Genomic DNA, 27,791 nt, shown 5'->3' with positions numbered 1-27,791 from the left:
TAAGGCACTGCATCTCAGTGCTAGAGGCGTCACTGCAGACACCCTGATTCGACTCCAGGCTGTATCACAACCGGCCGTGATTGGGAGTCCCTTAGGGCGGCATACAATTGGTCCAGCGTCGTCCGGGTTTGGCCGGTGTAAGCCGTCATTGTAAATAAGAATTTGTTCTTAACTGACTTGCCTAGTTAAATAAAGGTTAAATAAAAAAACAGAAATGAGGGAACAAATCCCTAAGAGGAATCTATAGGATAAGTTATTTGTTATATCAACAGAATAATAAGGCAATCATACACATAAACATCAGCTTGACACACTGATCCTCCTGCTGATGTGTCTGCCAGATAGCCTATATGTTCTACAGACAAGATAACACGCTGTAAATGGTTAATTTTCTCACTTCACATTAAAGGTGAAATAAAAGAAGGATAAAACATTAGTAGGCCTAGGTTAGGCTATAGGGCATATCCCTCTCTCAGATAAAACGTTAATAGGCCTAAGTTAGGCTATAGGGCATATCCCTCTCTCAGATAAAACGTTAGTAGGCCTAGGTTAGGCTATATGGCATATCCCTCTCTCAGATAAAACGTTAGTAGGCCTAGGTTAGGCTATAGGGCATATTCCTCTCGCAGCCAAAATAAAATAAATAAAAGGATGTCTTGAACAGAGGATGAGGTTGGCAGTTGTTGGGCCTTGGGAAGGGACGTGTTCTCATGCTCCTGGCTAATGGCGCAAGTTTTTTCTGAAGCTAGCTGTTTCTTGGATGCTTTTTCGGTGGCTATTGCTCGAGTCCGGGTAAAAATGTCACACGTAAATGTTGCCTTTATTAGCCGCCATGGCTATTTTGACTATAGCTAATGGGGTTTAACTTGAAGTGGAGGTAAGATTAAGAATTGGAAATTACTCAGAATTCTCAGTTCATGCGGCCATCTCATTCAAGAGTCCCGTGATCCCCCTTACACTATGATTTTGAACATTCAGAACAACTGGGAAATGTCCATGGCAGGCATTGTTGTCACCTTAGCTTGCTACATAACCTCTGAGTGATAAAAAGCATGAGCACCACCACCAATCAACCTACACTTCTGCACATTGTTACTATGACAACAAGCGCAGCCATGATAGCAAATGACTGCAGTTAGTATTCCAAAACAGATTTGAAAAACAAAACTGATTTGAGCGTTAAGGTTTGCAGTATGAACAAGGCTTAATTGCACTGAAGCAAAGAGGGCCTGATTAAGTCACTAGCTAATATGCTGTAGTCAGGGGTTGTCACGTTCTTCCCTAGACTCGGCATATCTCCCCTCTATCCAATAAACTTGGGTTTATTCCAGCTCACATCCAATTAACAGTCCAGATTAATTGGTTCAGGCCTGAGGTGAGCTGTAGGAGGAGTAAAAGCAGCCCTCTAAGGGTGGAGGAGATAGGCTCACTGCATACACACTCACTCACTCACTCACTCACTCACTCACTCACTCACTCACTCACTCACTCACTCACTCACTCACTCACTCACTCACACGTTGCTCTATCAGTCCGAATTATGGGGGAGCCAGGGAGAGGTAAGCTTTGCTGAATGAGACATGAGTTCCTCTAAACTCAACAAAAGTCAAACTTTAGGGGCGGGGGTCTCTAAATATTGTTAATTTGACCGGGACGCGCATCGACAGCAAGATGCATCAACCTCATCGAAGAAAACATCTGAGCAAGCGAAACAGCGCCTCTTTGTCTCAGTATGTGTATCCCATGTATCTGATACTGTCTGGCCAAAAAGAGTATGACAATTCACCTCTCCAGTGAGATAGATTGAGCCACTTGCAAAGTGAAGGAAGATTATGAAACGTTCTTCCATACTTTTTTTGTTGTTCACATTTTTGGGGAAGCATGGCTTCCCGTGGCAACCATGAATACACGCCACTGTAGTAGGCTTAATGACAATCGCCACATGAATGTAATACATGTTTACTGTTAAATTATGTCTTTACTATTAGGCCCATAAAAAATATTAGGCCCAATAGTCTCCCCCGAATGTCACGGTATAATTCACACACTGTGTGGAATTCTAATATACTGAACAAAAATATAAATGCAACATGCAACAATTTCAAGTTACAGTTCATATGAGGAAATTTGTCAATTGAAATTAAATCACTAGATTCTAATCTATGGATTTCACATGACTTGGAATACAGATATGCATCTGTTGGTCACAGATACCTTTAAAAAAAAGGGGAATCACAATGGGCCTCAAGATCTCGTCACGGTATTTTTGTGCATTCAAATTGCCATAGATAAAATGCAATTGTATTCGTTGTCCGTAGCTTATGCCTGCCAATACCATACCCCACCGCCACAATGTGGCACTCTGTTCACAACGTTTACATCAGCAAACTGTTCGCCCACAAAACGCCATACACATGGTCTGCGGTTGGGAGGCCGGTTATATGTACTGCCAAATTCTCTAAACTACGTTGAAGGTGGCTTAGGGTAGAGAAATTAACATTAAATTCTCTGGCAGCAGCTCTGGTGGACATTCCTACAGTCAGCATGCCAATTGCACACTCCTTCAACATTTGAGACATCTGTGGCATTGTGTTGTGTGACAAAACTGCACATTTTAGAGCACACGGCGCACCTGTGTAATGATCCTGCTGTTTAATCAGCTTCTTGATATGCCATGCCTATCAGATGGATGGATTATCTTGGTAAAGGAGAAATGCTCACTAACAGGGATGTAAACAACATTTGAGAGAAATAAGCGTTTTGTGCGTATGGAAATGAACATTTCTGGGATCTTTTATTTCAGCTCATGAAACATGGGACCAATACTTTACATGTTGCGTTTATATTTTTGTTCAGTATAGAACAGACCTGGGGGTGGTCAGTGGTGGAGTATTTCATTAGCTTGCTAGCTAACAGTTAATTGGATTTGAAGAGCGGCGTTGGAGTAAATGGTGTAGTGCAATTTATTTTAGGTGAGGGAGCGCAATAAAAACATAATTACTTCATAATTTCTGAATCACAATGTGTAGCCTATTGAATATCATTGTAGAATTGGTCTATGCATAAAATGCATCCTCCAATTGCAATGTCTGCCTATGTATTGCCCACATGTATTGTCACAAGAACATTTACATTTGTAATTCCCTCAAACACCAAGTTAAACTGCAGGCCAATCATTTGATCTCGATCAGTTTCATGGGAATATGCATTTAGATGTTGAATTACTGTTTTGTGAGTGAATTAAAGCATACGGCGTTATCAAACTATTAGCCTTTCTTGTAGGCCTATTTTGTTTCAATCAAAGCATACAGTGCATTCGGAGAGTATTCAGACCCTTGACTTTTTGTTATGTTACGGCCTGATTCTAAAATGGATTAAATACTATTTTTTTCTCATCAACCTACACACAATACCCCAAATGACAAAGTCAAAACAGGCTTTTAGATTTTTTTTGCAAATGTATATAAAAAAACGGAAATATCTTATTTACATAAGTATTCAAACCCTTTGCTATGAGACACGAAATTGAGCTCAGGTGCATCCTGTTTCCATTGATCATCCTTGTGATGTTTCCGCAACTTGATTGGAGTCCACCTGTGGTAAATTCAATTGATTGGACATGATTTAGAATGCACACACCTGTCTATATAAGGTCCCACATTTGACAGTGCATGTCAGAGCAAAAACCATGCCATGAGGTTGAAGGAATTCTCCATAGAGATCCGCGACAGTATTGTGTCGAGGCACAGATCTGGGGAAGGGTACCAAAAAATGTCTGCAGCATTGAAGGTCCCCAAGAACACAGTGGCCTCCATCATTCTTAAATGGAAGAAATTTGGAACCGCCAACACTTTTTGGCCGCCCGGCCAAACTGAGCAATCGGAGAAGGGCCTTCGTCAGGGAGGTGACCAAAAACCCAATGGTCACTCTAACAGAGCTCTAGAGTTCCTCTGTGGAGATGGGAGAACCTTCCAGCAGTACAACCATCTCTGCAGCACTCTACCAATCAGGCCTTTATGGTAGAGTGGCCAGACAGAAACCAAGATTGAACTCTTTGGCCTGAATGCCAAGCGTCATGTCTGGAGGAAACCTGGCACCATCCCTACAGTGAACCATGGTGGTGGTTCATGCTGTGGGGATGTTTTTCAGTGGCAGGGACTGGGAGACTAGTCAGGATCGAAAAGATGAACGGAGAAAAGTACAGAGCGCTCAGGAACTCAGACTGGGGCAAAGGTTCACCTTCCAACAGGACAATGACCATAAGCACACAGCCAAGACAACGCAGGAGTTGGTTCGGGACAAGTCTCTGAATGTCCTTGAGTGGCCCAGCCAGAGCCCGGACTTGAACACGATTGAACATCTCTGAAGAGACCTGAAAATAGCTGTGCAGCAACACTCCCAATCCAACCTGACAGAGCTTGAGAGGATCTGCAGAGAAGAATGGTTGAAACTCCCCAAATGCCGGTGTGCCAAGCTTGTAGCGTCATACCCAAGAAGACTCGAGGCTGTAATCACTGCCGAAGGTACTTCAACAAAGTACTAAATAAAGGGCCTGAATACTTATGTAAATGTGATATTTACAGTTTTTGCTTTGTCATTATGGGGTATTGTTTGTAGATTGATGAAAGGTAACAAAATGTGGAAAAAGTCAAGGGGTCTGAATACTGTCCGACTGCACTGCATATCCTGCTTAGTGGCGCGCGTTGAGTTTTGGCCTCATGAGTAGTTATTTTTTACTATTCACTTTCAGATAAGAAATGACTGAGGAGGTGTTTTTAGTGTTGTAGGCATACTATGCTACAGTATATGCTACTATGTTCGGTACTGTTATGTAAAATAATAATGAATCGTGTGATCTTGTAAACGAGCACCAATGTGAGAAGTGATAATCTTCTATTTGTAATAATAATAATAATAACAATACAAATAAGTAATGAGTGTGACTATTAGATGTAGGTAAAATCTTCATGAAGGTTATTGAGTGATTTGAGCCCCCTTCGATTCGTGGTGCAGAAAGGATAGGCAGTGAATTTGGATCCTAAATCACATGGGTTTGATGGTAAGGTTCATATGGTGGATCAGTATTTTTACACATGGACAGTTGGGCGAGTTCAAGTGCGTATGACATGAACCCCAAGTCCATAAAAAACTGTTTTGAGGACAACCGTTTTAGCAACCCCTGATAGTTTTCTGTCTGTAACTGTTCTTGTTACATCAGATTTGGCCAACTCATTTGGCCCAGAGAGAGAGAAGAAAAGGAAGAAATCACCATTTACCTACCTATAGGCTGCTATAGTCTACATATTTAGTTTGACATTCTACCGTTTTCATGGAATGTTTGGGGTAATTAAATAGAATTTATTTAGAATTTATCGGAATCTATTTTCCAGAAATATTTGTACCAACTTCGTGTATTCTCTAATAGGAAAAAGGCACTCCCCCGTGCTACGACAGCACTACATCTCTGGTTGTAGTACTTGACTTGCTCAGGACTCAGCGTTTTGGGTTTATGCTGAAACGACAATCTACAACTGTGTTCTGAGGTAATTTGTTCTCCGTACTGTGCTGCTCTCCTGGTAGAGCGACAGTTACCAGGCTATAGGCTGAACCTGCTGAGGAGGCTGAAAGAGACATATGCCTGCATCTCAAATTACACTCTATTCCCTATGTAGTGCACTTCTATTGACCAGTGCCCATATAGCTGTTCACTACATAGGGAATCAGTTGCCATTTGGGACACTGCCATAAAGTACAGTATAACACACTGCACTTAGATGGAAAACAAACATACACACACACACACACACACACACACAGAGCCATACATTGTTGTTTGTGTTGGCAGATTCTGGTCGAGGGCACAGTCGGTGACGACTTCAATGGAGACATCGCCATTGATGACCTGTCCTTCCTGGACTGTGTGCTCTATAATGGTAATTAGTATACATACTTCAGAAATACCCCTAGATATTCAACATACATCTATTTATTATTATTATTATTATTATTTAGACCACTTCCACTGCCATAAAACATTTTTGAGACAGCTGAGGCAAGCACACCATTTTTCTTCAGGAAGATTTCCGTTTGTAGTTATACCTTACCACCAGCATATAAAACCGTGTCCCACTCTAGACGGAGTTACAGTTTGTTGGATGTGTTGTGTGTTATTAATTTGTTTATTTCAGGGGACTTGCCCTCATTGAGCCACACCACCCCCTTCCCCCCGACGGAAGCCCCTACAGTCCAGCCCCACATCTGCCCAGAGGGGAAGTTTGTGTGTGGGGCGCACGGAGAGTGTGTGGACCAGAGCAGGGTGTGTGACTTCAGACATGACTGCTCCGACGGGTTAGACGAACAGCACTGTGGTGGGTATTGACCTTGTTCCCTCAGATCTGGGGCCGTGTGTATAGAGGATAAGGTCTAGCCTCCCCATTTAAACTTTTTCAACTGTGCGTCTCAAAGGCAAATCTGTTTGATACATATGGCCCCTGGGCTGTGATTTGACCAGAATTGGATTATTGGAATCTTTCCCTTCTCTCTCTTTCTCTCCCACCCTCTTTCTGTCCTTGCTGTGCACTCTCTTCAACCACAGAGAAGACAGAGACCACTAGAACTGTCTTGAAATTGAATTGAAATGGAATTGTTCCGAATTTTCAAAGACCATAGGTATTGTCTAATGGTGTTTGTTTCTTTCTTGGTTTCTTTCTTTCTGTGTCCCCCCCCAGTGAAGGAGGTATGTGATTTTGAGGGGGGAGTTGCATGTGGCTGGGAGAGGGTCTGTCCTGCTCCCTCTGCCCTGCTTCATTCATTCCGCTGGCTCCCTGACCAGGGAAACACCGTACACCTCGGAGAGCAGTACCACCGGCCAGTCATCGACCACACCCTGTGAGTCACAAACACATGCACAGACACAGGCACACATGTACACGTACAGTACAGGCACACATACGTGCACACACACACACACTAGCAATGTGCATGCCCACCTGAGGATCACTCCTTTTCAGCCATCTGAAAATCCACTTGTCACTTAAATATCACTGGATTGATTTTCCCGTTAACGTAGCGACCGCGGAAACGTTTGTAATGAGCTGTCAAACACACTCTGGTAATGGATGAAGTGGGCTCAATGGAATACATTGGCTTGTGATGCATATATAAGAATTGCCAATGCTTCGTCTGGGATTTAACGCACCGGCTCGGCAATTACATAACTTTATTTTAGTTGGTGTTGATTTTTTTGTGCAATTTTTTTAAATGTTTTTTTAAGAACAAATTCTTATTTACAATGACGGCCTAGGAACAGTGGGTTAACTGCCTTGTTCAGGGGCAGAACAACAGATTTGTACCTTGTCAGCTCGGGGATTCAATCCACCAACCTTTCGGTTACTGGCCCAACGCTCTAACCAATAGGCTACCTGCCGCCCCAATTTAAAAAACGAATGATTTAATACAGTTGAAAGGTTTACAAATCAAATGCGCTAAAATGAAATCAACTTCTGAAAATGAACACTCGGATTATAGTGATATTATGTCCAATCTTGCAGACAATGTAAAGTATGTATAAATGGGTGTAATCTCGAGCCAAGCGTGTTGATTTTTAAATGCGTGGGTATCCTTCCCTTGACACACTTGTTGAATTATGCAAGAGAATGTGACAACAGTAATTAATGAGGCAGTCTAGACACAGCAGGTGAGTGCAGGTGGACCTAGACACAGCAGGTGAGTGCAGGTGGACCTAGACACAGCAGGTGAGTGCAGGTGGACCTAGACACAGCAGGTGAGTGCAGGTGGACCTAGACACAGCAGGTGAGTGCAGGTGGACCTAGACACAGCAGGTGAGTGCAGGTGGACCTAGACACAGCAGGTGAGTGCAGGTGGACCTAGACACAGCAGGTGAGTGCAGGTAGGCCTAGACACAGCAGGTGTGTTGTGGTTGCAGCCCTGTTCCACCAATTGATATGAATTTATTTGTGTGGGAAATACACCCAGTGTATATATGAAAATTAGGCACATATACTTTTCTTTATTTTATCACAAAATATTTATAAAAAAATACCTGATATACTAAGGAAATGTATATGAAAAAAAGATACATTTTACAATAACAATTTCAATTACCATTTCTACACACACACACACACACACACACACACACACCCGGGCCAAAAACGCCATCACAGCCCTCTGAGACATCATCTGAAACTGAGTGAGGATGTTTCAGATGGTTACCTGTCTGGGCTATGATTGCCTATCTGAGGGGTTGACAGTGAGAGCAGAAATCAACTCCTCCACTCTATTGCTGTCATTTCCTTTCCTCTTGTAGCCAGTGGGCCAGAGTGCAGGTGCAATCATCCCTCTTCCGTCCCCTCCTCCTCCCTCTTTCCCTCACTCGTGCTGCAGTCCTTTACTCTTCAGTAACAGACGATCATTAAGCTCCGGCAGCCATGGAAGTGAGAGGGGGAACTCTGTCTTCTCCAAGCCCAAGGGGAGCCTCTCCTCTCTTGGCTAGGAAGGGCATAGAGGCATGGTATCCAGGGATCTGTGAGCTTATGGAGATGGATGAACGCAGTCAAGCGAATCACAGCCCTCTACTCTATTCTCCCATGGTTGTAAAAAGGATGACTGTGATTGACAATCTGTAGGGGCCTGGGTCTAGTACAGGGAGAGATAGATGAGTTTCAGTGACCTGCCTCTGCCTCTGTGGGTGGGCACTCTATGTGTTGGGTGGGAGACGCTCGAGGACTTGTCGGACGTGGAGGCAATGTTCTTGAGCCGAGCGGGGAAAAGACGAGGATGTCGTCGAAACCGGTTCAACATGTCGCGGAGAACGTCATTAACCAGGGCCTGGAACACAGCAGGAGCGTTGGTCAGACCGAATGGCATCACCAGGTATACGTAGTGTCCGCTAGCCATGTTGAAGGCTGTCTTCCACTCCAGGGGCAGAGTCAGTAAGGTACAGAACTGCAGGAAGGCTCAGGGTCAGAGGTCAGTAATCCAGGGCAGTGTCACAAGGTACTGGATGGCAGGCAGGCTCAGGACGGGCAGAATGGTCAAAACCGGAAGAACTAGAAAACAGGGACTAAAGAGACACGGAATAACACGCTGGTCAGCTTGACGAGACAAGACGAACTGGCAACAGACAAACAGGAAACACAGGTATAAATGCACAGGGGATAATGGGGAAAATGGGTGACACCTGGAGGGGGGGTAGAGACAAGCACAAGACAGGTGAAACAGATCAGGGTGTAACAACTACAGTGTATTTGTTCTTAACCAACCCTATTTCCCATAAACTAATACTTTCTGCATTTTATATATCATTATCATATATATTGTATTGCACTTTAAGGTAATTGTCTTTCAAGGTCATCTCTATTTATTGTCTCTGTGTGTTGTATGTGTCTGAACCACGGCTATAGCCTTAAATAGAATTGCCCCATGGTGACAAAGTTGTTTGAATTCAATTGTGTTGATAATGTGAACCTCTAACCTTCCCTCTTCTTGTCTCTACACTAGTGGCAGTCCAGAGGGTTGGTACATGTACGCAGACAGCTCCAACGGTGGTTACGGCCACATCACCGACCTGCAGACCCCTGTCATCTCCTCCACTGGACCCCAGTGCACCTTGGGATTCTGGTATCACATGAGCGGCTTCACTGTGGGAACCCTGCAGGTGAATGAATCCCATAGAGTCTCTCAGATGTATCATCGAGAAAAGATCAAATAAGAAGCGTTGCGTTGCTTCTGTGAGAAATATATAAATGGTATTCATGGGAAACAAGGGTCTAAATAGACTGAGAATAAGTTTTAGCTTATGTAAAAAAAAAAAAAAAGGTGAAACTAAAAGCCTGCAACAAAAAACATGGCACTTATTTTGTCATCTGAATTAAAAAGCCTTTGTTTCTTTATGGCAGGCTTTAATTATTATTTTTTATTTTTTTTTACATAACCTTAAACATATTTTGTTCTCAGTCTTTCAAAAGTACTTTGCACCACAATATACCATATGGAGAATAAAATACGGCTAATGGCCATGACAATGTTTTAAAAAATGTATTTGTTATCACAAAGCAGTGGTACAATTGTGAGATTTTCTTACTGTATATCACAGGTGTTATTGAAGTATGGAAATGTCACCCATGAAGTGTGGTCCCAGACTGGTAACCAAGGCAACAAATGGAGACGTGGAGAAGTGTTTCTCGGAATCGACCATGGCTTCCAGGTCTGTCAATCATCTTGTCTTGGAGAGAACCATGTCCATAAATCCAGCTGTCACAGATCTAGTGGAGTGATTCATGCTTATTCATGCTGTTCCATGCTGGATAAGAGCGTCCGCTAAATGACTAAAATATAAAACGGTTTTGTGGACTCTTTTTTTGGGGGGGGGGGGTGGGTCATTTGCAATTCATGCTTGACTGTTACACTAAGAGGATTTCGACTCACACAGCCACAGATTGATTGTTTGACTCTGTAAAGAGAATTAATCACATTTATTTTATAAAGCCCTTTTTTACATCAGCAGTTGCCACAAAGTGCTTTATAGATACCCGGCCTAAATCCCAAAGAGCAAGCAAAGCAAATGCGAAAGCACAGTGGCCAGGAAAATCTCCCTAGACGGAAGTTATCTAGGAAGAAACTGCATGCTATCACTGCATGCTATCCAATGGCTGAGTTCACCCTACCAAAAACAAGACAAAGACCTGACATCAACAGTGAAATAGCAATTTTAGCAACAAATCCCCTGACCTTTGTACTGATGTCCATTAACCTTTGTCAACCTGGCCCAGTCAGATCAGCCATTCAGATAGAGCAATCAGTGTGTCCTTTAGCACTGAAGCGGTGTGTTCAAGAGCAGCTTTCTTACCATCAGAGCTTCAGTGCCCTTTCTCTCTCCCACAAAGCACTTAATCAGCCCAGGTCCTCTCTCTCATGTGAAATACAGGTAACTGCCAAAATAAAGGAAACACCAACTTAAAGTGTCTTAAAGGCGTTGGGCCACCACGAGCCACCAAAACAGCTTCAATACGCATTGGAATAGATTCTACAAGTGTCTGGAACACTATTGGAGGGATGCGACACCATTAGTCCATGAGGAATTCAATAATTTGGTGTTTTGTTGGTGGTGAAAAACTCTGTCTTAGGTGTCTCTAGATCTCCCATAAGTGTTCATTTGGGTTGAGATCTGGTGACTGAGACACATACACACACACCCTTTAAACCGCCTATGCTCCTTTGAGACCACTCTTTTAACATCGCTGAGATCTCTTCTAGCCACGGTAGGCAAAATAATAGGCAACTGTGTATTTTATACATGACCCTAAGCATGATGGGATGTTAATTGTTTAATTAACTCAGAAAGCCTCACCTGTGTGGAAACACCTGCTTTCAATATACTTTGTCACTCATTTACTCAAGTGTTTCCTTTATCTTGGCAGTTACGTGTACATGACTCAGCAATTTGAAGGATGAGTTGCTTGTGTAGTATACAGTTGGTGATTTTGGGCTACATCCTAAGTGGAACCTTATTCCCTTTATAGTGCCCTTCTTTTGACCAGGTACCATTTGGGATGTTCTAGTATGTTGGGTTTAATTGTGTTTATGTAATGTTTAGCCTTGCTTACCAGGATTATAGTGAAGATGGCTGAGAACGAGACTAATGGCATGTTATTGTGAATTTGCTAGTTTATATGGTACTAGACAGTTTTGTTGATTTATAAGTATTTGGGTATTACTTCAAGCATTGAAAGACTTGGACAGATGGCTGACTTCCATCCTGTCTGTCATTTAGGTGATCTTCCAGGCCAAGCGGGGGATCAGCTACATGGGAGATGTGGTGGTGGATGACGTGACCTTCCAGAACTGCACCCCTCCCCTCAGCCCAGAGCAGCCGTGTGGGCCTGAGGAGTACACCTGCTCCAATGGATACTGCATCCCAGAGGACAACCTGTGTGACTTCCTCAACCACTGTGGAGATGGCTCCGACGAGGACCCCTATATCTGCAGTGAGTGAGAGACCCTTCGCCTGCCCATTTGATAATAATTAACTAAAGAACAGTGTTCCTCACAGCAGCTTTTGTTGAATTATGTGTGATAATTTTTTTATTTCACCTTTTATTTAACCAGGTAGGCCAGTTGAGAACAAGTTCTCATTTACAACTGTGACCTGGCCAAGACAAGGCAAAGCAGTGTGACAAAAACAACAGAGTTACACATAAACAAACATACAGTCAATAACACAATAGAAAAATCTACAGTTGAAGTTGTTTTTCAACCACTCCACAAATTTCTTGTTAACAAACTATAGTTTTGGCAAGTCGGTTAGGACATCTACTTTGTGCATGACAAAAGTCATTTTTCCAACAATTGTTTACAGACAGATTATTTCACTTATAATTCACTGTATCACAATTCCAGTGGGTCAGAAGTTTACATACACTAAGGTGACTCTGCCTTTAAACAGCTTGGAAAATTCCCAAAAATGATGTCATGGCTTTAGAAGCTTCTGATAGCCTAATTGACATCATTTGAGTCAATTGGAGGTGTACCTGTGGATGTATTTCATTGCCTACCTTCAAACTCAGTGCCTCTTTGCTTGACATCATGGGAAAATCTAAAGAAATCAGCCAAGACCTCAGAAAAAAAAGTGGAGACCTCCACAAGTCTGGTTCATTATTGGGAGCAATTTCTAAATGCCTGAAGGTACCACATTCATCTGTACAAACAATAGTACGCAAGTATAAACACCATGGGACCACACAGCAGTCATACCACTCAGGAAGGAGATGCGTTCTGTCTCCTAGAGATGAACATACTTTGGTGCGAAAAGTGCAAATCAATCCGAGAACAACAGCAAAGGACCTTGTGAAGATGCTGGAGGAAACGGGTACAAAAGTATCTATTTCCACAGTAAAACAGGTCCTATATCAACATAACCTGAAAGGCCGCTCAGCAAGGAAGAAACCACTGCTCCAAAACCGCCATAAAAAAGCCAGACTACGGTTTGCAACAAAGATCGTACTTTTTGGAGAAATGTCCTCTGGTCTGATGAAAGAAAAAATAGAACTGTTTGGCCATAATGACCATCGTTATGTTTGGAGGAGAAAGGTGGAGGCTTGCAAGCCGAAGAACAGCGTCCCAACCGTGAAGCACGGGGGTGTCAGCATCATGTTGTGGGGGTGCTTTGCTGCAGGAGGGACTGGTGCACTTCACAAAATAGATGGCATCATGAAGCAGGAAAATTATGTAGATATATTGAAGCAACATCTCAAGACATCAGTCAGGAAGTTAAAGCTTGGTCGCAAATGGGTCTTCCAAATGGACAATGACCCCAAGCATACTTCCAAAGTTGTGGCAAATGGCTTAAGGACAACAAAGTCAAGGTATTGGAGTGGCCATCACAAAGCCCTGACCTCAATCCTATAGAAAATGTGTGGGCATAACTGAAAAAGTGTGAGCAAGCAAGGAGGCCTACAAACCTGACTCAGTTACACCAGCTCTGTCAGGAGGAATGGGCCAAAATTCACCCAACTTATTGTGGGAAGCTTGTGGAAGGCTACCCGAATTGTTTGACCCAAGTTAAACAATTTAAAGGCAATGCTACCAAATGCTAATTGACTGTATGTAAACTTCTGACCCACTGGGAATGTGATGAAAGAAATAGAAGCTGAAATAAATCATTCTCTCTAATATTATTCTGACATTTCACATTCTTAAAATAAAGTGGTGATCCTAACTGACCTAAGACAGGGACTTTTTACTAGGATTACATTTTCAGGAATTGTGAAAAACTGAGTTGAAATGTATTTGGCTAAGGTGTATGTAAACTTCCGACTTCAACTGTATGTACGGTGTGTGCAGATCTAGAAGAGTAGGGAGGTAAGGCAATAAATAGGCCTTTACTGTGGTGGCAATGGTGGTTTTTATTAATTGTACAATCTAATGTAACATTCAACCTTAAAATGAGTAACACATCCATGGCCACATTTTGAGCCTTATGTAAATATGAATGTCTTGTTATGCAATCATATTGTCTTCTCAATTGCTGTAATTATCTATGCAGAATCTCGAATGACATTAATCACTTGCGCCATGTAGCCTACTTTTTTAATGTGTTCTCAACTGCAATCCAAGTCATTTGGTTCTGCTATTAGATGAAGCACAGTGATAACACATTCATCTGTTGTATAAATGAACAATAACTGACATTGTATTCCCATTTGAACTTTGCTGTGCTTTTAAATCGTTGAAAGCACAGTGATAAACATTTCGGTGACAACTAAACCAAAAATGTGACATTGTTTTTCGATTGGAATGTGGTAGTGCTATTAGATTAGTCTCCCTAGGCAGACAGTTGCCTCCCACATTGTATCCAATGCTACGGCATACATTGCTCTTGCCTAGGGTCGGGTTTGCGAGGCTACTTTGACGTAGTTAAAAGTATAGTGATAAATTCGAATAACTTTAGGCTGTTTTTTGAGTGGGTGAATATACAGTGAGCTACAAAAGTATTTGGACAGTGCTTTTTTTGTTGTTGCTGTTTGGCCTCTGTACTCCAGCGCTTTGGGTTTGAGATGATACAATGACTATGAGGTTAAAGTGCAGACTGTCAGCTTTCATTTGAGCGGTAGCGGTACGTGAGTAAAATCTCTTGAGGAAGCCAAGCCAGTAAAAAAGCCATATTACAACCTTTGTTGTGATAATTGTGGCGTTTGCTCTACATCAGCTGATACCTCAAAGGGCTGTACAGAAACCCAGCCTAAAACCCCAAACAGCAAGCAATGCAGGTGTAGAAGCTCTATAACCCATTCGTTCATATGACACCGTGATATGTGTCAGTTGAAGTCCACAAACCAAATATTGCATATTACAAACAGTTATGTAATCTGCAGCATGGTCAAGTAAGTTAATGTTTACGACAGTTTACTAAACAACTACTGATTTACAACCACAGAGTTACCGCAAGTCAGCACAAAGACAACAGGGGGACTGCCTCAGCTATTCCAGCACCATTTCAACTTAAACATTTAAACATCATCAAACGTGGCTATATATGCTTAGTTTAATACACTGAAAACAAACTTAAAGATACCTACAACTATTTAGTCCAATTAATGCTGCTTAAAATCATGTGGCTGTCCATGGTACTGATTTCTGTCTGTGCGTGTTTGCACAAGTAAAGCGTTTTTTTTACTCACCCTACTTGTAGACTAGTTGAATGCCAATGCCATCCTCCTCTTTCATGTTGGCAAAACTGTCTATGGCTCCGTCATACAGTACACTTTTTGGTTGTAATAGGCTACCTAGCTAAAATGCTTGCTGGCCTAACTTCCTCGCATGGGCAACAATGAATCAGGTAAGTTAGCTAGGTAGTTAGCGTGCACTTACTAGGCAATGTCTAGGCTACATATTGAACTTCAATTGTCTCAGGTCAGTGGCACAATATATACATTTATTGTCAGATCAGAATCGCCATCATATTCATTGGCCTGTACAGAGAATTAAGTCAAAACCACAAGTCCAAATCCCCATCTCCATCCATGGCTTAGGAAAGGGCTGCTGCAGGACATCAACACAAGCAGACCAGAAACAGACAAGTTTTTCTGAAAATGTTGTTTTGCTTCGGAAATGAATTGATTGGTTTGAAGCCATATCCAAACTGGCCTCCCTTGGGGGGCGTTTTGCTGCATCAGGACAACCCACAGTTGAGCTCAGCTCCACGCTGATTGGCTAATTCTTTCAGAATGTCTTTATCATGGGAGGCCAAATGCTTGCTGACATTAATCAATCAAATGCTACGGCGGCAACATGTTATACTCTTTTGGTCCAGTCAGCATCAGATAGATGGGCTACACATAGTGAGACAGAGGGGCGCTGTTTCCCTCGCTTGGATGATTTCTCCAGTGAGATTCAGCCACTTGCGAATTGAAAGAAATTATGAAAACAGAAAGAGACGAAAGATACGAAAGTACGGGGAAAAATAAATAAAATGTATGAAATGTATTCACTACTGTAAGTCGCTCTGGATAAGAGCGTCTGCTAAATGACTAAAATGTAAATGTAAATGTAATACATTTATTTTATAATTTAAAATGTTTTATTGGTCAAATAGCCTGGCTTCCCTTGGCATCCATGAAAACACACCATTGCTATTGAGGGTATCCTCAACCATACAGACGCACAAATATCATACCCAAAGACATGCTAACCTCTCACCATTACAATAACAGGGGGGGTGGTGGTATGATCGTTGCATGCTAGGAATATGGGACCAAACACTAAACTTTTGACTACTTTAATACACATAAGTGAATTTGTCCCAATACTTTTATTCCCCTAAAATGGACAATGTACAAAAGGTGTCATTTACAAAACAGTTCACCCGATATGGATGAAAATACCCTCAAAATAAATCTGACAGTCTGCACTTTAACCTCATAGTCATTCTCATTTCAAATCCAAAGTGATGGAATATAGAGCCAAAACAACAACAAATGTGCCACTGTCCACAGTATGTCATGGTGAGTATACTAATGACTAATTAAGCTCTCGTCCTCTCTCGCTCTCTTACAGAGGGCTTCAGCGGACACTGCAACTTTGAGTTTGACCTCTGCTCCTGGCGCCAGTGCCGGCAGGACAATTTCGATTGGCTTATCAAAGCGGGCAGCACACCGACCGCTGGCACAGGTCCATCTACTGACCACACCCTGCGGGACCCATCTGGCCACTACCTCTATGTAGAGAGCTCTTTCCCCCAGGCAACCGGAGACGCCGCTAGAATCTCAGGACCCCTCCTCAGCCGCAGGAGCAAGCAGTGCAAGGTCAGGCAAAGGTCAGGGCAGAGACTGTAGATAACAGTTCGGAAGCCATGTGGGTGTTACTGGGTCGAGATAAAAGGGTCATCTGATCAATACATGGACACAAGGGTTGGTCCTGGTCGGTCCCTGGATGGGAGACCAGATGCTGCTGGAAGTGGTTTTGGAGGGCCAGTAGGAGGCACTCTTTCCTTCCCCCAAAAAATATCCCAATGCCCCAGGGCGGTGATGGGGGACATTGTCCTGTGTCGGGTGCCGTCTTTCGGATTCAACGTCAAACGGGTGTCCTGACTCTCTATGGTCACTAAAGATCCCAAGTCACTTATTGTAAGAATAGAGGTGATAACCCCAGGGCCCTGGCTAAATTCCCAATCTGGCCATCATGCCATCATGGCCACCTAATTATCCCCAACTTCAAATTGGCTCATTCATCCCCCCTCCTCGCCCCTATAACTATTCCCCAGGTCGTTGCTGTAAATGCGAATGTGTTCTCAGTCAATTTACCTGGTAAAATAAGGGAGAAATAAACAAAGGGTCCATAAGTGAGGGTTATACGGTGTGTAATGATTTGGTTTATTTGTTTTTAAGTCAAATTCAGTGTGATGGTGTAATCCACCATACAAACCTACAGACAGATTAAGGGAGGAGGTTTAGGTAGATTATGAAGCAGAATTGGGGGAAATATGTATAAAGGACTGGGTCAGTCGATGTCTCCTCCCTCTGTGTGTGACGAGATCAGCCAGTGACGTGGGTGAGCCCAGGGGCCATCTCTCGTCTCTCTCTGACTGAGCTCACATCAGTCAGTCTGTCTGAGGCCAGCGTTCTGATTGAGTGCCTCGTTTGTATGGAACTGTGTCTGTCTCATCTCGGGCCGGACCTGCCGACCAATCACACACGCAGCTGACAGGCGCCAATTAAACAGAGCGAGGAGAGAAGGGGAAGAGAGGGAGGAGAGAAGAAGCGGTGGTTTTAGTCTTCTCACTGCCTCCCGCCCTCCCTCTGCATCTAGTTGCATTTGGTAGAAAACCCCTGTGGAACTCCGTAGCACTGCGTTTGTGTGGCTGACATTGTGGGCTAGCCCTAATGAATAGGGGAAATTGAAGGAAATGAATGGAGCTACGGTGATGACCATTTTGGTTCACAACAAATGACCTTTTTTTTTTTTATATAGATAGACCTCTTGCTTTCATGGTCTATGGGGAGGTGACACGAATTATCATAATAAGAGTGTTGCAGTGAAAAGTCAACGGTAATGCAGAAAGCATGAGACTCAGGTGCTTGTTACTTTGATCAGATTTACTGAATCAAATCACACTGTATTTGTCACATGCGCCGAATACAACAAGTGTAGACCTTACCGTGAAATGCTTACTTACAAACCCTTAACCAATAGTGCAGTTCAAGAAGAGGTTAAGAAAATATTTACCAAATAAACTAAAGTAAAAAAATATATAAAAGTAACACAATAACAAAGCAATAACGAGGCTATATACAGGGGGTACCGGTACCGAGTCAGTGTGCGGGGCTACAGGTTAGTTGAGGTAATTTGTACATGTAGGTAGGGGTGAAGTGACTATGAATAGATGATAAACAGCGAGTAGCAGCAGTGTACAAAAAGAATGGAGGGGGAGGGGGTCAGTGTTAATTGTTCAGCAGTCTTATGGCTTGGGGGTAGAAGCTGTTAAGGAGCCTTTTGGTCCTTTACAAGTCAGGGGTATATCAACTTCACTTTAATGAGTGGAGGAAAGTCTGTCATTGCTTAAATATCATGGTATTTCTCAGACTGTCTGTCCTTATCCAGCTAGAAATTTTATGGTACAGATTTTAAGATGAAGTTAGTTTAACCAATTAAACTTGGCTACACTTGCATGACTTCATTATGTTTGTCACTTTCTTGTGTGTTTGTCCCGTCCCTTCTCCAGATCCGCTTCTACCTACACATGTCTGGAGACGGCTTTGGAACGCTGAACGTGTTCCAGGTCACCAGCTCCTCAGGTCACCAGCTCCTCCTCAACCTGACTGGAGACCAGGGAAACTACTGGCAGAGGAGGGACATCCAGCTGACCTCTCAGGAAGACTTCCGGGTCACGTTCGAGGGCAAGGTGATGAACATTTTTATTGAATTCTTGTGACTTATGTTCATCTTGTGCACATCTGGCATAGCATTTGTATCTGCGAATGTTGCTGTTACTGTGCCATGAAAAAGTATTTGCCCGCTTTCTGATTTTCTCTATTTTTGCATATTTTTTTATACTGAATGTTATCAGATCTTCAACCAAAACCTAATATTAGATAAAGGGAACCTGAGTTTACAAAGAATTCAACATTATTTATTCTTTCTTTATTTAATTAGCAAAGTTAAGCAACACCCAATTCCCCTATGTGAAAAAGTAATTGCCCCTTTACACTCAGTAACTGGTTGTGCCACCTTTAGCTGTAATGACTGCAACCAAATGCTTCTTGTAGTTGTTGATTGGTCTCTCACATCGCTGTGGAGGAATTTTGGCCCGCTTTTACATGCAGAACTGCTTTAACTCAGCGACATTTGTGGGGTTTCAAGCATGAGCTGCTCGTTTCAAGTCCTGCCACAACATCATAATTGGGATTGGTCTGGACTTTGACTAGGCCATTCCAAAACTTAAAATGCTTTTTAGCCATTTTCATGTAGACTTGATTGTGTTTTGGATCATTGTCTTGCTGCATGACTCAGCTGCGCTTCAGCTCACAGATGGATGGCCTGACATTCTCCTGTCGAATTCTCTGATACAGAGCAGAGAATTCATGGTTCCTTCTATTAAGGCAAGTTGTCCAGGTCCTGAGGCAAAAAAAAGCATCCCCAAACCATCACACTATCAAATCAAATGTTATTGGTCACATACACATATTTAGCAGATGAGTACGCACCCTTGTGGGGCCCTGTGTTGAGGATCAGTGAAGTGGAGTTTTTTTTTTTTCTTCCTACCTTCACCTCCTGGGGGCGGCCTGTCAGGAAGTCCAGGACCCAGTTGCACAGGGCGGGTTTCAGACCCAGGGCCCCAAGCTTGATGATGCGCTTGGAGGGTACTGAAAGGCTGAGCTATAGTCAATGAACAGCATTCTTGCATAGGTATTCCTCTTGTCCAGATGGGAGTGTGCAGTGCAATGGCGATTGCATCGTCTGTGGATCTATTGGGGATGTAAGCAAATTTAAGTGGGTCTAGTGTGTCAGGTAAAGTATGATCCTTAACTAGCCTCTCAAAGCAATTCATGATGACAGTAGTGAGTGCTACAGGGCGATAGTCATTTAGTTCAGTTACCTTGGCTTTCTTGGGTACAGGAACAATGGTGGACATCTTGAAGCAAGTTGGGACAGCAGACTGGGGACATGCTTGACCGTTGGTATGAGGTTCTTGCCGTGGAATGCAGTGTTTGGTATTCACCAGGCATAATGGGACCCATTAGAAAGGTGGCAAGCACTTTTTCACGGCACTGTATATGTTTACTATCTTTATCTTATCCGACTTGCCACAACTAAAGTTCCCTGTGGAACAATTATGCTATTTTATTATATCCTAAGGTGGGCCACAACGCCAAGGGGGACATCTGTCTGGATGACATCACCTTCTCACCAGGCTGCCTGCTCTCATCTATGTCAGAAGCACTGGAGACTCCACCCCCATCAGGTATGATGTCATGATGTCACCCCGGGTGCATCTCAATAGTCTTAAGTGACCTCCTCGTCTCCTTGTTTCCTCTCCTTCATTAAAGTCTGAAAACCTACCCACTGGGAATTGACTTTGGCCTGTTCAGTTTTTTCGCATTAGCGCAGATGAAGGATAGAAGGAGAAGAAAGAACTAAGTAGTACATTATTTAGGGAATAGGGTTTAATTTGAGACATTAGTCATGGTTTTGTGGGCATAAATGACTGAGTGAACCAAGCAGTATCAGTCAGTGAATAAAGAACGGCTTGGTCTTCATTCAGATGATTGTACGTTTCCTCTGCATTCTTCCTGTTCTTTACGAGCCAACCCTTGAGAGAGACGAGAGAAAGGGACAACAACGTGAACTGATTTAGCCCCATTGTCACAGTGGTGCATAGCAGCTATAATTGCCCTTTCTAATGTATAGCTTACTGTTGTATTGGGTGTCGGAGAGGAAGAGAGGGAGAGAAGAGGAGGGTTTTGAGGGGATGGGGAAGGCTTTGTGTGTGGCCTCTTTAAGGGACCCCTAGTGATCTGCTGGGCTGGACTATAGGGGCCTTATACACAATAGTCCTGTTGTGTGCTTCTATATCTCTTTCTTTCTTCCTTTCTCTCTCTCTCTCTCTGACTTACTCACAGCCACAGAATGTGTTTGAGAATGCAACCTAGCCTGCTGTGAGTCTGCCAACAGGCAGGGGCATTAATGAGTCATCACATGACTTTAATGGAGTCTCAGCCCAATGGGAGTCAGCGGGAGTCGGCGGGAGTCAGTGTGAATATGAGGATGTTGGTAATGATATGTTGATATCCAGCTTGCTCTCTCTTTTGACAATTGCTGTGCGTGCATTTGCGTTTGCTGAAATGTTACACTTGTTTTGGGGTTATCCTTATGTCAGTCGGAGTTTGCGGTTCACAAACACTTGTGCGTTATGTCATCCCCCACCAAGAAAACAAAATCATTTGTGTCTCCCAAATGGAACTATATGCAAACCCATAATTTAAGAAACCCCTGCAATGGAGAGAGAAGGCTATGCCAAAATGGCTTTGACGGATATAGTTGAGAAAATGGCTGTCTTTTCTCTTACATGAAATATTATTTTGGCCAGACCAATGGCAGTACACTTTAGTCCTCTCACTGGACTTTTTATGTTAAACACACTTGTATATTATATTCCTTGGTCATTGATAGCACTGGAAAGGGAATACGGACTGTTAATACTGTGTAATATAGTCAGAATAACACAATGTAGTCAAATGTCTAATAAAACAAAATGAGATACAAGCAACAGAGAGGAGGGGAAGATCTAAGGGAGAGATACAGATGGTTGGTGTGCGTGCATTCGAAGACGAGGCCACTCGTCCTTCTACCATCATTACCCCAACATTATTATTCCATTTGGAACGAGTCAATCCCAAGGACGGCAGCCCCACAATCTCCTAGATCAATTACAAAATAAATCCTATCACCAGGCAAGCAAGGTCGACCTGGCTTTCTCTCTTCTTCCTTTTTTAATCAATTTTCTATGGTGAATGAAATGCGGCTGAACTTGTTTTCGCTCTTCCTCCTCTCCCCCCTTCCTCAGAAAGAACGTGATAGCATCAGAAAACATTTGAGCAATTACATTTACATTTTAGTCATTTAGCAGACGCTCTTATCCAGAGCGACTTACAGTAGTGAATGCATACATTTCATAATTTTTTTTTTTTTTTTTTTTTCTGTGCTGGCCCCCCATGGGAATCGAACCCACAACCCTGGCGTTGCAAACACCATGCTCTACCAACTGAGCTACAGTCTCAGATAAATCAAGCTCAAATGTAGAATCCATGCCTTTTATGAGATGCTACAGTATGGCTGTCTCCCAAATGGTACTCTATTCCCTATATATTGTACTATTTTTGACCAGGGCCCTATGGACCCTATGTTGTCATTTAATATGTAGCTTATGATATATAATGATATGTAACGACCATGGACTAATCACATCAAAAACGGTGGAGAATGGGCCTGTTGTTGAGGAGGACAGGGAGATGAAAGACAGTCTATTCAGATGAGAGGGAATGAGTCAAAGTGATGGAAAGCCATGTGGGACAAATGTAATCAGACAGCAGTGTGACGGCAGCTGATACAAGAAGAGATTCATGACTGTAACAGGTCATTACCGTAAGATTGTTGAGAGTCTGGATGTGGTTGCCCTGTGATGGTTATGGATCATGTTGTCAGTAACACACAACCCATCAGGCAATAAACACAGAATCCACAGATTCGTATACTCCCCAATCCACCAGGGGACAATATCCTACCCAGGGTGAGTATATGGGGTCGAAGGGCAGTGGGTCATTACAGTACCAGTGGAGGCTGCTGAGGGGAGGACAGCTCATAATAATGGCTAGAATGGAGTGAATGGAATGGCATCAACTAAATTAGATCCACTTTTAATGTACAGGCTCCTGAGCCATCATATCCCATAATGATCATCATATAAAAGTCCATTAATCCTCGGTATAATCTGCACTAACATTCAGTCTTTCATGCAGAGGGTGGGAGAGGTGGCGATAGAGGTGAATGGGGGAATAAACAGAGTTTGGCTTTGCTGTTATGATAGAACATATCAGACCTGGGTTCAAAAACTATTTTAAATCTTTCAAATACTTTGAGCGTTTGCTCTATCATGCTTGGAGTGCTAAGTGGGCAGGGTTTGCAGTTTTGGGACTATTCTGTTTGGTCCATTAAGCCCGGCAAGCTCAATCAAGCACATATACATTATTTTAAATGATGATTTATTACCATTTGAACCCCGGTCTAGATCATACAAATACAAAATCAGCTATGTACAAAGGCAGAAACAAATTTCAACATTTGAAATGACTTGAATGTATGGAAATGGTTGTCATGGTAGACCAAACTCTTTCTTCGTTACCTTTGAGAGGCAAAATGGTTTCCCGTTTTTCCATATCCATGTATGGTCCCAAATTGCACCCTATTCCCTTTGTGATGCCCTAATTTTGACGGTTGGGCTCTGGTCAAAAGTAGTACACTATATAGGGAATAGGATGCACATCATGCCACTGTGGTGGGACCATATTCCTTCTGGTCCTGTGCACCTGAAGAAGTGGAAGAAAATATTAGAGGGGATTTATCCCCCTTTCTTTGCTTGAATTACTGGGACCACCCCTCTTCATCACGCATCATCACGCCTCTCTAATACTCCCAAACTCCAAGTCTGACCCCACTGGAATGCCTGGCTCCTATACAGCCACAATTCCAGTCCCACATCCCCTCTTCTCAGCCGTCTACTCCCCCTCCTTCTGATACAAAGCCTTACTTCTCCCCTCCTTTGTCCTCCTAAGCCACTGACTGAAAGAGAGGCTAATGTATCATTCAGATCGTCTGCTTGCTTGGCTTACTTTTTATATTCAATTTGAATTCTTGGCCTTTCAGGTCTCTTTGCTTGTTTTGCGATTCAGGATCAGCTTTGCCTTTTAGATCACAATTAATAACATTACATGCACAAACGGGGGGAACTGATACTAGATCAGCACTCCTAGTCTGAGACACTTGATGTCGTTTCGACGAATAGCTTGACTAAATTGTATGGATTTTACAGTTTTGTGAACTCCACTAGATGTCATTAGCCTGACATTATGAAGGTGAAGTTCTGATCATGCAGAGGTGAGCTCACCATCTTAATACCTGCATTAATTAAAAGCAACTGCCTCTTTATTGTCACCTTGGGCCTTTTTATACATTCTGTGTGTGTGTGCATGTACTCTACATTACCAAAAGTATGTGGACACCTGCTCGTCGAACATCTCATTCCAAAATCATGGCCATTAATATGGAGTTGCTCCCCCCCCCTTTGTTGCTATAACAGCCTCCAGGCTTTCCACTAGATGTTGGAACATTTGCTGCGGGGACTGCAGGTCGCATTAGTGAGGTCGGTCACTGATGTTGGGCGATTAGGCCTGGCAGTCGGCATTCCAATTCATCCCAAAGGGGTTCAATAGGGTTGAGGTCAGGGCTCTAGGCAGGCCAGTCAAGTTCTTCCACACCGATCTTGACAAACCATTTCTGTATGGACCTCGCTTTGTGCACGGGGGCATTGTCATGCTGAAACAGGGCCTTCCCCAAACTGTTGCCACAAAGTTGCAAGCACAGAATCATCTAGAATGTCATTGTATGCTGTAGCGTGAAGATTTCCCTTCACTGGAACTAAGGGGCCTAGCCCGAACCATGAAAAATAGCCCCAGACCATAAATCCTCCTCCCACAAACTTTACAGTTGGCACCATGGATTTAGGCAGGTAGCGTTCTCCTGGGTTCCACCAACCCTCATAGATATCATCCTAACCAACTTGCCCTCTAAATACACCTCTGCTGTTTTCAACCAAGATCTCAGCGATCACTGCCTCATTGCCTGTATCCGTAATGGGTCAGCAGTCAAATGACCTCCACTCATCACTGTCAAACGCTCCCTGAAGCACTTCAGCGAGCAGGCCTTTCTAATCGACCTGGCCCGGGTGTCCTGGAAGGATATTGACCTCATCTCGTCAATAGAGGATGCCTCGTTATTCTTTAAAAATGCCTTCCTCACCATCTTAAATAGGCATGCCCCATTCAAGAAATGTAGAACTAGGAACAGATATAGCCCTTGGTTCTCTCCAGACCTGACTACCCTTAACCAGCACAAAAACATCCTGTGGCGTTCTGCATTAGCATCGAACAGCCCCCGTGATATGCAACTTTTTAGGGAAGTTAGAAACCAATATACACAGGCAGTTAGAAAAGCCAAGGCTAGCTTTTTCAAGCAGAAATTTGCTTCCTGCAACACAAACTCAAAAAAGTTCTGGGACACTGTAAAGTCCATGGAGAATAAGAGTACCTCCTCCCAGCTGCCCACTGCACTGAGGCTAGGAAACTCTATCACCACTGATAAATCCACGATAATTGAGAATTTCAAGAAGTATTTTTCTACGGCTGGCCATGCTTTCCACCTGGCTACCCATACCCCGGTCAACAGCACTGCACCCCCCACAGCAACTCGCCCAAGCCTTCCCCATTTCTCCTTCTCCCAAATGTTCTGAAAGAGCTGCAAAATCTGGACCCCTACAAATCAGCCGGTCTAGACAATCTGGACCCTTTCTTTCTTAAATTATCTGCCGAAATTGTTGCAACCCCTATTACTAGCCTGTTCAACCTCTCTTTCGTGTCATCTGAGATTGGAAAGCAGCTGCGGTCATCCCCCTCTTCAAAGGGGGACACACTCTTGACCCAAACTACTACAGACCTATATCTATCCTACCCTGCCTTTCTAAGGTTAACAAACAGATTACCGACCATTTCGAATCCGAACTGTACCTTCTCCACTATGCAATCTGGTTTCAGAGCTGGTCATGGGTGCACCTCAGCCACGCTCAAGGTCCTAAACGATATCTTAACCGCCATCGATAAGAAACAATACTGTGCAGCCGTATTCATTGACCTGGCCAAGGCTTTCGACTCACCACATCCTCATCAGCAGACTCAACAGCCTCGGTTTCTCAAATGATTGCCTCGCCCTGTTCACCAACTACTTTTCCGATAGAGTTCAGTGTGTCAAATCGGAGGGTCTGTTGTCTGGGCCTCTGGCAGTCTCTATGGGGGTGCCACAGGGTTCAATTCTTGGGCCAACTCTTTTCTCTGTATACATCAATGATGTCGCTCTTGCTGCTGGTGAGTTTCTGATCCACCTCTACGCAGACGACACCATTCTGTATACTTCTGGCCCTTCTTTGGACACTGTGTTAACTACCCTCCAGACGAGCTTCAATGCTATACAACTCTCCTTCCGTAGCCTCCAACTGCTCCTAAATACAAGTAAAACTAAATGCATGCTCATCAACCGACCGCTGCCTACACCTGCCCACCCAGCATCACTTCTCTGGACGGTTCTGACTTAGAATATGTGGACAACTACAAATACCTAGGTGTCTGGTTAGAGTGTAAACTCTCCTTCCAGACTCACATCAAACATCTCCAATCCAAAATTAAATCTAGAATTGGCTTCCTATTTCGCAACAAAGCATCCTTCACTCATGCTGCCAAACATGCCCTCGTAAAACTGACCATCCTACCGATCCTCGACTTCTGTGATGTCATTTACAAAATAGCCTCCAACACCCAACTCAACAAATTGGATGCAGTCTATCACAGTGCCATCCGTTTTGTCACCAAAGCCCCATATACTACCCACCACTGCGACCTGTACACTCCCGTTGGTTGGCCCTCGCTTCATACTCGTCGCCAAACCCACGCCAAACCCACTGGTTCCAGGACATCTACAAGACCCTGCTAGGTAAAGTCCCGCCTTATCTCAGCTCGCTGGTCACCATAGCAGCACCCACCCGTAGCACGCGCTCCAGCAGGTGTATTTCATTGGTCACCCCCAGGGCCAATTCCTCCTTTGGCTGCCTCTCCTTCCAGTTCTCTGCTGCCAATGACTGGAACGAACTACAAAAATCTCCAGTTTTAAGCACCAGCTGTCAGAGCAGCTCACAGATCACTGCACCTGTACATAGCCCTGCACCTGTACATTGGATGGGTGTGCTCGATGTTTTACAGCTGTCAGCAACGGGTGTTGCTGAAATAGCAAAATCCACTAATTTGAACGGGTGTCCACATACTTTTGTGTATATATATAGTGTATTTCTGATGATTGTTAGGTCTTAAGACCAGAGCCAACCCAAATCCACAGGGAATTCACACAGCTGTTTGTGCACTGAATGGATACGACTTTTAGTTGTGCACTATTTGTTTTGATTTCAATACTTCATTGATTTCCTATCTCACGGTCCTTTGTCCAGACTGGTCCTGCTTATTACCCTAGTCTCTTGGCTGCATGATCCATAACATTTCTACAGCACTTTGTGTCCCAAATGGCACCCTATATCCTATACAGTATAGTGCACTACTTTTGACCAAGGCCCAAAAGTACTGCACTTTATAGGGAATAGAGTGTCGTTTGGGACACAGGCCTAGTGCTGGGCAGCCTGACCGTACCCTCTTTCATTTGAGTGGTGCTTCACTTCCCTAATGGCTGACCCCTGACCTCTGCTCTACATGATGTATGAGGAAGCTAATGCATGCCAAAATCATGCTAGCTACACACACAGATCCTGACACTGCTGCAGTTTCCCTTTGCCTTCATGTGCAAGCCACTGAATGCTATACAATAGATTGACTTTGTGTAATTCTCAGTACATGGCCTCTCCCTTGGTCAGTGTGTGTGTCTGTCTCATGCAAGTATTATGCATTATA

The 27,791-nt window shown here is 43.4% G+C and overlaps 1 protein-coding gene across 3 annotated transcripts in view; it reads left to right on the top strand.

Annotated features, from left to right (window-relative positions):
- malrd1 (MAM and LDL receptor class A domain containing 1) overlaps nucleotides 1-27,791 on the top strand; it is a 114,106-nt gene that overhangs the window by 34,931 nt on the left and 51,384 nt on the right. For all 3 annotated transcript variants that reach the window (XM_014180735.3, XM_045710658.2, XM_045710659.2), the window contains exons 11-19: nucleotides 5,846-5,933; nucleotides 6,189-6,368; nucleotides 6,729-6,888; nucleotides 9,523-9,679; nucleotides 10,118-10,228; nucleotides 11,795-12,008; nucleotides 16,576-16,823; nucleotides 18,740-18,919; nucleotides 20,374-20,479. In XM_014180735.3, the coding sequence (XP_014036210.2) occupies nucleotides 5,846-5,933; nucleotides 6,189-6,368; nucleotides 6,729-6,888; nucleotides 9,523-9,679; nucleotides 10,118-10,228; nucleotides 11,795-12,008; nucleotides 16,576-16,823; nucleotides 18,740-18,919; nucleotides 20,374-20,479 (1,444 nt within the window). The remainder of the gene's footprint in view (nucleotides 1-5,845; nucleotides 5,934-6,188; nucleotides 6,369-6,728; nucleotides 6,889-9,522; nucleotides 9,680-10,117; nucleotides 10,229-11,794; nucleotides 12,009-16,575; nucleotides 16,824-18,739; nucleotides 18,920-20,373; nucleotides 20,480-27,791) is intronic.

The sequence above is a fragment of the Salmo salar genome, chromosome 29, assembly GCF_965601325.2.
Source record: "Salmo salar chromosome 29, fSalSal1, whole genome shotgun sequence".
Lineage (NCBI taxonomy): Eukaryota > Metazoa > Chordata > Actinopteri > Salmoniformes > Salmonidae > Salmo > Salmo salar.
The sequence above is the reverse complement of the archived record's forward strand: the minus strand, read 5'-3'. Positions and strand labels throughout refer to the sequence as shown.